General features: G+C 45.8%; 1 protein-coding gene across 1 annotated transcript in view; it reads right to left on the reverse strand.

The window, feature by feature from the left end:
* Positions 1–7,589: 7,589 nt before the first annotated feature.
* LOC112242080 (janus kinase and microtubule-interacting protein 3-like) overlaps positions 7,590–13,686 on the reverse strand; it is a 64,902-nt gene continuing 58,805 nt past the window's right edge. The window contains exons 19-22 of the mRNA XM_042314534.1: positions 12,752–12,955; positions 8,355–8,420; positions 8,109–8,150; positions 7,590–8,010 (exon numbers count right to left, since the gene is read on the reverse strand). Of these exons, the coding sequence (XP_042170468.1) occupies positions 7,864–8,010; positions 8,109–8,150; positions 8,355–8,420; positions 12,752–12,955 (459 nt within the window). The 3' untranslated portion in view covers positions 7,590–7,863. The remainder of the gene's footprint in view (positions 8,011–8,108; positions 8,151–8,354; positions 8,421–12,751; positions 12,956–13,686) is intronic.

Raw genomic sequence — 13,686 nt, forward strand, 5'->3', positions numbered from 1 at the left:
CTAGCCGGGGCGCATTCGCGTGCGCCATCGCGCGCAAGTTGATTTTGTCCATCCACAACAGACACGATGAGGACACGCAGGTTGAAATATCAAAACAAACTCTGAAGCAAATATATTCATTTGTGGACAGGTCTAAAAGCAGTAAACATTTATGGCCATTTAGCTTCTGTAGCTTCCTGTTGTTCATTTGTCCTGATATCAACATGTGTGGCTCCACCCCCATCAAAGATGCCTATCCCTGACATACAACATTCAAACATGATTTGATAATTAACATTCCCGTGTAAACAACCTAACTACTCAAACATCTAAGGTGAGGGTTAGAGTCATGTAGACACAGACTCAACAGCTAACAAAAAGGCAGGCAGTACACACAAAAAAGGCACCCCCCCCCACACACACACACACACTCACTTCCGTGTCTTAGACATCACAGAGAGCAGGCATGGCTGTGGGGTAACTGGGTACTAGTCTTAGACATTAGGGTATGTGAGGTCACAGTGTGGCTGAGAGAGTCTGCATGTTTCTGAGATGCCCTATCGCAGAGACCTACATTTAACAAAAACATTCCTCTACCTCCCTCTCCTCCTCCTCCTCCTCCTCCTCCTCCTCGCCACTAGCTTCTCTCCTGTTAGAGGACATACTGTGTTAGGGCTGTGGATTCTCTCCTATTAGAGGACATACTGTGTTAGGGCTGTGGATTCTCTCATATTAGATGTCATACTGTGTTAGGACGGTGGATTCTCTCACAGATGTCATACTGTGTTAGGGCTGTGGATTCTCTCCTATTAGATGTCATACTGTGTTAGGGCTGTGGATTCTCTCACAGATGTCATACTGTGTTAGGGCTGTGGATTCTCTCCTATTAGATGTCATACTGTGTTAGGGCTGTGGATTCTCTCCTATTAGATGTCATACTGTGTTAGGGCTGTGGATTCTCTCATATTAGATGTCATACTGTGTTAGGGCTGTGGATTCTCTCACAGATGTCATACTGTGTTAGGGCTGTGGATTCTCTCCTATTAGATGTCATACTGTGTTAGGGCTGTGGATTCTCTCATATTAGATGTCATACTGTGTTAGGGCTGTGGATTCTCTCCTATTAGATGTCATACTGTGTTAGGGCTGTGGATTCTCTCATATTAGATGTCATACTGTGTTAGGCTGTGGATTCTCTCCTATTAGATGTCATACTGTGTTAGGGCTGGATTCTCTCATATTAGATGTCATACTGTGTTAGGGCTGTGGATTCTCTCACAGAGGTCATACTGTGTTAGGGCTGTGGATTCTCTCCTATTAGAGGTCATAGTTAGGGCTGTGGATTCTCTCATATTAGATGTCATACTGTGTTAGGGCTGTGGATTCTCTCACAGAGGTCATACTGTGTTAGGACTGTGGATTCTCTCACAGAGGTCATACTGTGTTAGGGCTGTGGATTCTCTCATATTAGATGTCATACTGTGTTAGGGCTGTGGATTCTCTCACATTAGATGTCATACTGTGTTAGGGCTGTGGATTCTCTCATATTAGATGTCATACTGTGTTAGGGCTGTGGATTCTCTCATATTAGATGTCATACTGTGTTAGGGCTGTGGATTCTCTCATATTAGATGTCATACTGTGTTAGGGCTGTGGATTCTCTCATATTAGATGTCATACTGTGTTAGGGCTGTGGATTCTCTCACAGAGGTCATACTGTGTTAGGGCTGTGGATTCTCTCATATTAGATGTCATACTGTGTTAGGGCTGTGGATTCTCTCACAGAGGTCATACTGTGTTAGGGCTGTGGATTCTCTCACAGAGGTCATACTGTGTTAGGGCTGTGGATTCTCTCATATTAGAGGTCATACTGTGTTAGGGCTGTGGATTCTCTCCTATTAGAGGTTATACTGTGTTAGGGCTGTGGATTCTCTCCTATTAGAGGTTATACTGTGTTAGGGCTGTGGATTCTCTCCTATTAGAGGTTATACTGTGTTAGGGCTGTGGATTCTCTCCTGTTAGAGGACATACTGTGTTAGGACGGTGGATTCTCTCCTATTAGAGGACATACTGTGTTAGGGCTGTGGATTCTCTCATATTAGATGTCATAAATTAGAGGTTATACTGTGTTAGGGCTGTGGATTCTCTCATATTAGATGTCATACTGTGTTAGGACGGTGGATTCTCTCACAGATGTCATACTGTGTTAGGGCTGTGGATTCTCTCCTATTAGAGGTCATACTGTGTTAGGGCTGTGGATTCTCTCCTATTAGAGGTTATACTGTGTTAGGGCTGTGGATTCTCTCATATTAGATGTCATACTGTGTTAGGGCTGTGGATTCTCTCCTATTAGAGGTCATACTGTGTTAGGGCTGTGGATTCTCTCATATTAGATGTCATACTGTGTTAGGACGGTGGATTCTCTCCTATTAGAGGTCATACTGTGTTAGGGATGTGGATTCTCTCACAGAGGTCATACTGTGTTAGGGCTGTGGATTCTCTCACATAGGTCATACTGTGTTAGGGCTGTGGATTCTCTCACAGAGGTCATACTGTGTTAGGACTGTGGATTCTCTCCTATTAGAGGTCATACTGTGTTAGGGCTGTGGATTCTCTCCTATTAGAGGTCATACTGTGTTGGACGGTGGATTCTCTCCTATTAGAGGTCATACTGTGTTAGGGCTGTGGATTCTCTCACAGAGGTCATACCATTCTCTCCTATTAGAGGTTATACTGTGTTAGGGCTGTGGATTCTCTCACAGAGGTCATACTGTGTTAGGGCTGTGGATTCTCTCTCACAGAGGTCATACTGTGGCAGGGCTGTGGATTCTCTCCTATTAGAGGTTATACTGTGTTAGGGCTGTGGATTCTCTCACAGAGGTCATACTGTGTTAGGGCTGTGGATTCTCTCACAGAGGTCATACTGTGTTAGGACTGTGGATTCTCTCACATTAGAGGTCATACTGTGTTAGGACGGTGGATTCTCTCCTATTAGAGGTCATACTGTGTTAGGGCTGTGGATTCTCTCACATAGGTCATACTGTGTTAGGGCTGTGGATTCTCTCACAGAGGTCATACTGTGTTAGGACTGTGGATTCTCTCCTATTAGAGGTCATACTGTGTTAGGGCTGTGGATTCTCTCCTATTAGAGGTCATACTGTGTTACGGTGGATTCTCTCCTATTAGAGGTCATACTGTGTTAGGGCTGTGGATTCTCTCACAGAGGTCATACTGTGTTAGGACTGTGGATTCTCTCCTATTAGAGGTTATACTGTGTTAGGGCTGTGGATTCTCTCACATAGGTCATACTGTGTTAGGACTGTGGATTCTCTCACAGAGGTCATACTGTGGCAGGGCTGTGGATTCTCTCCTATTAGAGGTCATACTGTGTTAGGGCTGTGGATTCTCTCACAGAGGTCATACTGTGTTAGGGCTGTGGATTCTCTCACAGAGGTTATACTGTGTTAGGGCTGTGGATTCTGTCACAGAGGTCATACTGTGTTAGGGCTGTGGATTCTCTCACAGAGGTCATACTGTGTTAGGGCTGCACCACTGTTAAACATGGAATCTACACTAGGAGAAACAGCACCACTGTTAAATAAGGAATCTACACTAGGAGAAACAGCACCACTTAAACATGGAATCTACACTAGGAGAAACAGCACCACTGTTACAGATGGAATCTACACTAGGAGAAACAGCACCACTGTTAAACATGGAATCTACACTAGGAGAAACAGCACCACTGTTAAATATGGAATCTACACTAGGAGAAACAGCACCACTTAAACATGGAATCTACACTAGGAGAAACAGCACCACTGTCCGCCCCACCGCTGTCGTTATTGTTTTGTTTTGTTGATAAAGCGGAGGTGAGGAGCATGGCGCAACATGGTAAAAAAAAATAAAAAATCAGCACATTTTCTGCTGTTCTGACGCGCATTGCCATGACGTCATATCGCAGTTTCACCATTAAGGATTCCAGCTTGAAGCTTCTGCTTTTTTACAACTGTAGAACGATCCAAAATGAATCCCCTTTTGTGTATGGTTTTGGATTGAACTGTACATCCTTCTAATAATCATATCCAAGAGTGGCATGGAGAATTTTTTACGCTTTTGTGCTTAAATATGAAGTATTTCAGGTATTTGAAGGCTCAGCGTACATTTAGCTCACCCTTAGCAAACCAGATTGGAACGATCCAGAGTAGAGCGTTAAAGGCCACATAGTCTATTCCTATTGGGTTCCTCGGAACACATCACAGACAAACTGAAACAGCCACTCACACAGACATTTTCTGTAGTGAAGGCGCCCTCTGCTCTTCAACCTCAGGAGGCTGAAGAAATTCACTTGTCACCAAAAGCACTCACAAACTTCTACAGATTAATCGAGAGCATCCTGGCGGGCTGTATCACCGCCTGGTATGGCAACTGCACCGCCCTCAATAAGGCTCTCCAGAGGGTAGTGAGGTCTCAAAAGCATCACCGGGGGCAAACTATTCCCTCCAGGACACCTACACCACCCGATGCTACAGGATGGCCATAAAGATCATCAAGGACATCAATACCCGAGCCACTGCCTGTTCACCCTGCTGTCATCCAGAAGGCGAGGTCAGTACAGGTGCATCAAAGCTGGGACCGAGAGACTGAAAAACAGCTTCTATCTCAAGGCCATCAGACTGTTAAACAGCCACCATAACATGAGTGGCTACTGCCAACACACTGTCAATGACATGACTCTACTCCAGCCAGTTTAATCATGGGAATTGATGGGAAATTGTGTAAATATATCACTAGCCACTTTAAACAATGCTACCTTATATAATGTTACTTACCCTACATTGTGTCATCTCATATGCATACGTTGATACTGTACTCTATATCATCGACTGCATCCTTATGTAATACATGTATCACTAGCCACTTTAACTATGCCACTTGGATTACATACTTATCCATGGGTGTATATACTGTGTGTGTGTGTGATATCATCTACTGTATCTTGCCTATGCTGCTCTGTACCATCACTCATTCATATATCCTTATGTACATATTGTGTTTATCCCCTTACACTGTGTATAAGACAGTAGTTTTTTTTTGGAATTGTTAGTTAGATTACTTGCTGTGTTATTACTGCATTGTGTGAACTAGAAGTGCATTTCGCTTTGTGTACCTGCATTAACATCTGCTGTGTGTATGTGACAAATAAAATTTGATTTGATTTGATTTTGATTTGGGAACACATACAAACGCATTGAAACAGCCACGTCTATGGCAAACATTTTCTGTAGTGTAGCGCCCTCTGCTGTTGGAATTCTGCACAGACAACTGAGCCTCAATTCACTTTACACATTCAACTTTAATCAACCAACCAATAACACTTGCATATATATATATATATATATATATATATATATATATATATATATATATATATATATATCCTATATATATATATATATAAAAAAGATATATAAATATCAAAAGATAAAACAATATTCAACATTGGTTGATAATTATAATACATTTCTAGATGTGTCATAAAGCATTCATATAATATGATTCTTACCTGTGCCTCTGTATGGGGTGGAGACTTTTCCTTATTTGGTTTCAGAAGTGATGTCATCTATCCTAGTATTCAGATATGGCTGGTGACGTCCTGTGTTAATCATTTCAAGTCTTCTGTGTGTGAGTGTGTGTGTGGGTGCGTGCGTTGTGTTCCTCTGTGTGTGTGTGTGTGTGCATGCGTGCTTTGTGTTCCTGTGGGTGTGTGTGTGTGTGTGTGTGTGTGTGTGCGTGCTTTGTGTTCCTGTGGGTGTGTGTGTGTGTGTGTGCGTGTGTGTGTGTGTGTGCTTGGTTATGAAGGTGCAGTAGTCCATAAAAACGATGATCCCATTTAATGGCAACATAATGCATAAAATACATCTTTCATTCACAATCTGCATTAACGTGGAGTCATGAAGATTCAATGGGAGGTATTTGTCTCCATCAGGACATAACAGAACTAACCAAGCTCCCCCATCTAAAACAAACACACCCTCTCCATCAGGACATAACAGAACTAACCCACCCTCTCCATCAGGACATAACAGAACTAACCCACCCTCTCCATCAGGACATAACAGAACTAAAACAAACAACCCTCTCCAAGCAGAACTAACCAAGCCCCATCTAAAACAAACACACCCTCTCCATCAGGACATAACAGAATCTAAAACAACCCACCCTCTCCATCAGGACATAACAGAACTAACCAAGCTCCCCATCTAAAACAAACACACCCTCTCCATCAGGACATAACAGAACTAACCCACCCTCTCCATCAGGACATAACAGAACTAAACCCTCTCCAAGCTAACAGAACTAACAAAGTCCCCCATCTAAAACAAACACACCCTCTCCATCAGGACATAACAGAACTAACCCACCCTCTCCATCAGGACATAACAGAACTAATCAAAGCACCCCCCATCAGGAAAACAAACTAACCCACCCTCTCCATCAGGACATAACAGAACTAACAAAGCTCCCCATCTAAAACAAACACACCCTCTCCATCAGGACATAACAGAACTAACCCACCCTCTCCATCAGGACATAACAGAACTAACAAAGCTCCCCATCTAAAACAAACACACCCTCTCCATCAGGACATAACAGAACTAACCCACCCTCTCCATCAGGAATAACAGAACTAACTAACCAAAGCTCCCCATCTAAAACAAACACACCCTCTCCATCAGGACATAACAGAACTAACCCACCCTCTCCATCAGGACATAACAGAACTAACCCACCCTCTCCATCAGGACATAACAGAACTAACCCACCCTCTCCATCAGGACATAACAGAACTAATCAAGGTCCCCATCTGAAACAAACCCACTCTCTCCCAAGCACCAAGGGGGAAGATCAGATTTACATAAATCTGATCAAATGGAAAATTCTAAAATCATTGAAAGCTCCTTCATTCTTCATCAACAAAAAAATAATATCTAATTTAGCATTTTATTTATTCCTCTTTTGAGAAATGTATTTTAAAATCTTTGCCTTTTTTCATACATAGAAAAATACATGATGTCTTATAATACCACCGTTTGGCTTCTGGTTTCATTTCAAACACTGAGATTTGAGGAGTTAATGAGTCCCACAGCATGTCTGGACTAGACAGGGGAAGGGCTGAGGCCATAGAGATAGATAGAGGGCACACTGGCCACAAAGCCAGTTTTAGCATGGGCAGCATCACTGAAGGCTTTCACCATTTTAAAGTTCGGGGATGGGCTCTCTTTCTGTGACTAGCTCCCTGTGAGTGTAATAACAGCATGGTCAGATAGTGTAAACAGTGGTATGGTGTCCATTTTAGGAAACGCTCAGCTTCAGTGGAGTGTGTGTGAATGTTAAGAGCTAAGGTAAAAATGTCTCACTTCACTGTCGTTTAACATAACCCAACACCTAGTGACCTCGTCAAGAGGTTTTGGATCTCTTGGCTAAAGTGTTGGGTTGAACAGAAAAGATCCAGGATCAAGCCCCGAGCAGGAGTACCGCCTGACTTCACTACAGTTTGTTTTTCAATCAATCAAACTCTTGTTCTTCTTCATGCTTCCAAAGGAAGCGACCAGAGCACCACCTGCTCAGCAGGGAAAAGAAGACACGAAACACTGCCATTTATTAAGAGTTCTTCAATTCCACTGAAGTCTTCATCCATAGAGAGGAACTCTTCCATAGAGTGTTCCATCGAGACGTCATCATCATCATCATCATCATCATCACTAACGAGGGACAGCAGTCAGGTTTAAAAAGGTTACTGAAGTAAAAAATAAAAAATAAAAAAAGTTTTTTTTTGTCCTTTAAAAAAAACCACACAAAAAAAAACATGGTGATAGAATTCTATCTAAAGTCAGTGTTGCAGCATAGTTGACTGGTTTCTCGTGTGAAGAAGTCTCCGAAAAGACTTTCAGGACACTGGGAGCCATCTTGGATTCCAAATCCTGTCCTCTTGAACATAATGTACAAGGCAATCTGGAAACCTGTGAACTGAAAGGAAAATATGATATCATGCACAGTATCTAGCCTAATTTACTATTAGAATAGCTAAATAAAACAGACATTTAGAGTTTTTTTTAAATACATACTTGCTCTGGCTTCCCTGGAGAACTATGACCAAAGAATGAAGGCTAAAGAAAAAAACAAAAATAAAAATAAAAACTGAACGAATTGAAAAGAAGAGAATGGAGAGAAAGGAGTCATTTTTTTTGCCAGACAGAGAAAAAAACAGCCATTTGTAGCATTTATACTCCAAGTCAGATTCCATCTAAATAATTTGAACAATACAACACAGTGTCACTGGCTTCAAAAGGGACCATTTGACCCGGATGTACCTTTTCTTCTAGTTCCTTTATCTGTCTTTTCTGAGCTGCTATCCATTCCTCCAGCTCTTTGATTCTCTGGACATAAAAAACAGGAGGAACAATAAGGTGGAGAACAAGTCAAATCAGATTAGAGAAATGTTTAACATTGCAATACTGTGGCTGAGGAAGGATAATCTCCCTGGGGAATGGACTGTAGGGTAGCTGAGGAAGGATAATCTCCCTGGGGAATGGACTGTAGGGTAGCTGAGGAAGGATAATCTCCCTGGGGAATGGACTGTAGGGTAGCTGAGGAAGGATAATCTCCCTGGGGAATGGACTGTAGGGTAGCTGAGAGGAAGGATAATCTCCCTGGGGAATGGACTGTAGGGTAGCTGAGAGGAAGGAGAATCTCCCTGGGGAATGGACTGTAGGGTAGCTGAGGAAGGATAATCTCCCTGGGGAATGGACTGTAGGGTAGCTGAGGAAGGATAATCTCCCTGGGGAATGGACTGTAGGGTAGCTGAGGAAGGATAATCTCCCTGGGGAATGGACTGTAGGGTAGCTGAGGAAGGATAATCTCCCTGGGGAATGGACTGTAGGGTAGCTGAGGAAGGATAATCTCCCTGGGGAATGGACTGTAGGGTAGCTGAGAGGAAGGAGAATCTCCCTGGGGAATGGACTGTAGGGTAGCTGAGGAAGGATAATCACCCTGGGGAATGGACTGTAGGGTAGCTGAGGAAGGAGAATCTCCCTGGGGAATGGACTGTAGGGTAGCTGAGGAAGGAGAATCTCCCTGGGGAATGGACTGTAGGGTAGCTGAGAGGAAGGAGAATCTCCCTGGGGAATGGACTGTAGGGTAGCTGAGGAAGGAGAATCTCCCTGGGGAATGGACTGTAGGGTAGCTGAGGAAGGAGAATCTCCCTGGGGAATGGACTGTAGGGTAGCTGAGAGGAAGGAGAATCTCCCTGGGGAATGGACTGTAGGGTAGCTGAGAGGAAGGAGAATCTCCCTGGGGAATGGACTGTAGGGTAGCTGAGGAAGGATAATCTCCCTGGGGAATGTACTGTAGGGTAGCTGAGGAAGGAGAATCTCCTGGGGAATGGACTGTAGGGTAGCTGAGAGGAAGGAGAATAACCCTGGGGAATGTACTGTAGGGTAGCTGAGAGGAAGGAGAATCTCCCTGGGGAATGTACTGTATGGGTAGCTGAGAGGAAGGAGAATCTCCCTGGGGAATGTACTGTAGGGTAGCTGAGAGGAAGGAGAATCTCCCTGGTGAATGGACTGTAGGGTAGCTGAGAGGAAGGAGAATCTCCTGGGGAATGGACTGTAGGGTAGCTGAGAGGAAGGAGAATCTCCCTGGGGAATGGACTGTAGGGTAGCTGAGAGGAAGGAGAATCTCCCTGGGGAATGGACTGTAGGGTAGCTGAGGAAGGATAATCTCCCTGGGGAATGGACTGTAGGGTAGCTGAGGAAGGAGAATCTCCCTGGGGAATGGACTGTAGGGTAGCTGAGGAAGGAGAATCTCCTGGGGAATGGACTGTAGGGTAGCTGAGAGGAAGGAGAATCTCCCTGGGGAATGGACTGTAGGGTAGCTGAGGAAGGAGAATCTCCCTGGGGAATGGACTGTAGGGTAGCTGAGGAAGGAGAATCTCCCTGGGGAATGTACTGTAGGGTAGCTGAGGAAGGAGAATCTCCCTGGGGAATGGACTGTAGGGTAGCTGAGAGGAAGGAGAATAACCCTGGGGAATGTACTGTAGGGTAGCTGAGAGGAAGGAGAATCTCCCTGGGGAATGTACTGTAGGGTAGCTGAGAGGAAGGAGAATCTCCCTGGGGAATGTACTGTAGGGTAGCTGAGAGGAAGGAGAATCTCCCTGGGGAATGGACTGTAGGGTAGCTGAGAGGAAGGAGAATCTCCCTGGGGAATGGACTGTAGGGTAGCTGAGAGGAAGGAGAATCTCCCTGGGGAATGGACTGTAGGGTAGCTGAGAGGAAGGAGAATCTCCCTGGGGAATGGACTGTAGGGTAGCTGAGAGGAAGGAGAATCTCCCTGGGGAATGGACTGTAGGGTAGCTGAGAGGAAGGAGAATCTCCCTGGGGAATGTACTGTAGGGTAGCTGAGAGGAAGGAGAATCTCCCTGGGGAATGGACTGTAGGGTTAGCTGAGAGGAAGGAGAATCTCCCTGGGGAATGGACTGTAGGGTAGCTGAGAGGAAGGAGAATCTCCCTGGGGAATGTAATGTAGGGCAGCTGATGAAGGAGAATCTCCCTGGGGAATGGACTGTAGGGTAGCTGAGAGGAAGGAGAATCTCCCTGGGGAATGGACTGTAGGGTAGCTGAGGAAGGAGAATCTCCCTGGGGAATGTACTGTAGGGCAGCTGAGGAAGGAGAATCTCCCTGGGGAATGGACTGTAGGGTAGCTGAGGGAGAAGGAGAATCTCCCTGGGGAATGGAATGTAGGGTAGCTGAGGGAGAAGGATCTCCCTGGGGAATGGACTGTAGGGTTGCTGAGGAAGGAGAATCTCCCTGGGGAATGGACTGTAGGTAGCTGAGAGGAAGGAGAATCTCCCTGGGGAATGGACTGTAGGGTAGCTGAGGAAGGAGAATCTCCCTGGGGAATGGACTGTAGGGTTGCTGAGGAAGGAGCATCTCCCTGGGGAATGGACTGTAGGGTAGCTAAGGAAGAAGAATCTCCTGGGGAATAAGACCCACAAGTAATGGTCCTTTCTCTCACCTCCTTTAGACCGGTAGGTGTTATACTGTAGATAGACATAGTATCATTACCTGCAGTATGTGTTATACTGTAGATAGGCACAGTAACAATATTGTCCCTGTTCTGCCTGGTATTAAATTGACTCAGCAGTAATGGTCCATTGTTTTACTGGCTGTAAATACAGTGATAGCTGTCTCTTCTCTCACCTGCTGTGTGTTGTACCAGCTCCATCCTCTACCAGCTCCATCCTCTACCAGCTCCATCCTCTACCAGTACCAGCTCCATCCTCTACCAGCTCCATCCTCTGCCAGCTCCATCCTCTACCAGCTTCATCCTCTACCAGTACCAGCTCCATCCTCTACCAGCTCCATCCTCTACCAGTACCAGCTCCATCCTCTACCAGTACCAGCTCCATCCTCTACCAGCTCCATTGTCTACCAGTACCAGCTCCTTCGTCTACCAGTACCGGCTCCATCCTCTACCAGTACCAGCTCCATCGTCTACCAGTACCAGCTTCATCCTCTACCAGTACCAGCTCCATCCTCTACCAGTACCAGCTCCATCCTCTACCAGTACCAGCTCTATCCTCTACCAGTACCAGCTCCATCCTCTACCAGTACCAGCTCCATCATCTACCAGGCACCAGCTCCATCCTCTACCAGTACCAGCTCCATCCTCTACCAGTACCAGCTCCATCGTCTACCAGTACCAGCTCAATCCTCTACAGTGATTGCTGTCTCTTCTCTCACCTGCAGTGTGTTGTACCAGCTCCATCCTCTACCAGCTCCATCCTCTACCAGCTCCATCCTCTACCAGCTCCATCCTCTACCAGCTCCATCCTCTACCAGTACCAGCTCCATCCTCTACCAGCTCCATCCTCGACCAGTACCAGCTCCATCCTCTAACAGTACCAGCTCCATCCTCTACCAGCTCCATCCTCTACCAGCTCCATCCTCTACCAGTACCAGCTCCATCCTCTACCAGTACCAGCTCCATCCTCTACCAGTACCAGCTCCATCCTCTACCAGCTCCATCGTCTACCAGTGCCAGCTCCATCGTCTACCAATACCAGCTCCATCCTCTACCAGTACCAGCTCCATCGTCTACCAGTACCAGCTCAATCCTCTACAGTGATTGCTGTCTCTTCTCTCACCTGCAGTGTGTTGTACCAGCTCCATCCTCTACCAGCTCCATCCTCTACCAGCTCCATCCTCTACCAGCTCCATCCTCTACCAGCTCCATCCTCTACCAGTACCAGCTCCATCCTCTACCAGCTCCATCCTCTACCAGCTCCATCCTCGACCAGTACCAGCTCCATCCTCTAACAGCAGCTCCATCCTCTACCAGCTCCATCCTCTACTAGCTCCATCCTCTACCAGTACCAGCTCCATCCTCTACCAGTACCAGCTCCATCCTCTACCAGTACCAGCTCCATCCTCTACCAGCTCCATCGTCTACCAGTACCAGCTCCATCGTCTACCAATACCAGCTCCATCCTCTACCAGTACCAGCTCCATCCTCTACCAGTACCAGCTCCATCATCTACCAGTACCAGCTCCATCCTCTACCAGTACCAGCTCCATCCTCTACCAGTACCAGCTCCATCGTCTACCAGTACCAGCTCCATCCTCTACCAGTACCAGCTCCATCCTCTACCAGTACCAGCTCCATCCTCTACCAGTACCAGCTCCATCCTCTCCCAGCTTCATCCTCTCACCTGCTGTGAGTGCTGTAGCATGTCCATTCTCTCCCTGAGGATCTGTGAGTCCCTCTCTCTGAGCTCCATCATGACTCCTCTCTTCCACTGCTCAACCGCCCGACGCAGTGTCTCCCTCTCGTCGTCCGACAGCATCTCTGACATCTTGGCCCCCGCATCCTGTTGCAGGGTATCAAACAGCATTGCCTCTAGCTCCAAGATCCTCTGGAGGGAGGGAGGGGAGAGAGGGGAGAGAAAGAAGGAGGGTGGCAAGGTCGTTGGTGTTACACCTAACGACCACAAGAGGGCACAGCTGCAGCTAGTCAGTGGGTGGACAATGTGATCCACTGGCTCAATGTCTTCTATAAAAACATATACACTGAGTATATTAAACATTAAGAACACCTGCTCTTTTCATGACAGAGACTGACCAGGTGAATCCAGGTGAAAGCTATGATCCCTTATTGATGTCACTTGTTAAATCCACATGAAATCAGTGTAGATGAAGGGGAGGAGACAGGTTAAACAAGGATTTAAGCCTTGAGACAATTGAGACATGGATTATGTATGTGTGCCATACACAATCCATGTCTCCATTGATTTAAGCAAGACAAAATATTTAAGTGCCTCTGAACGGGGTATGGTAGTAGGTGCCAGGCGCACCGGTTTGAGTCAAGAACTACAATGCTGCTGGGTTTTTCATGTGTATCAAGAATGGTCCACTGACCCAAAGGACATCTAGCCAACTTGACAACTATGGGAAGCATTGGGCCAGCATCCCTGTGGAAGGCTTCTGACACCTTGCCCCGATGAACTGAGTCTGTCATGAGGACAAAAAGGGGGGGGGGTGGCAACTCAATATTAGGAAGGTGTTCTTAATGTTTTGTGCACTCATTGTATATTTTGACTTTAGTCATTTAGCAGATATCAATCAAATGTATTTATAAAGCCCTTCT

The sequence above is a fragment of the Oncorhynchus tshawytscha genome, unplaced genomic scaffold (assembly GCF_018296145.1).
Source record: "Oncorhynchus tshawytscha isolate Ot180627B unplaced genomic scaffold, Otsh_v2.0 Un_contig_76_pilon_pilon, whole genome shotgun sequence".
Taxonomy (NCBI): Eukaryota; Metazoa; Chordata; class Actinopteri; order Salmoniformes; family Salmonidae; genus Oncorhynchus; species Oncorhynchus tshawytscha.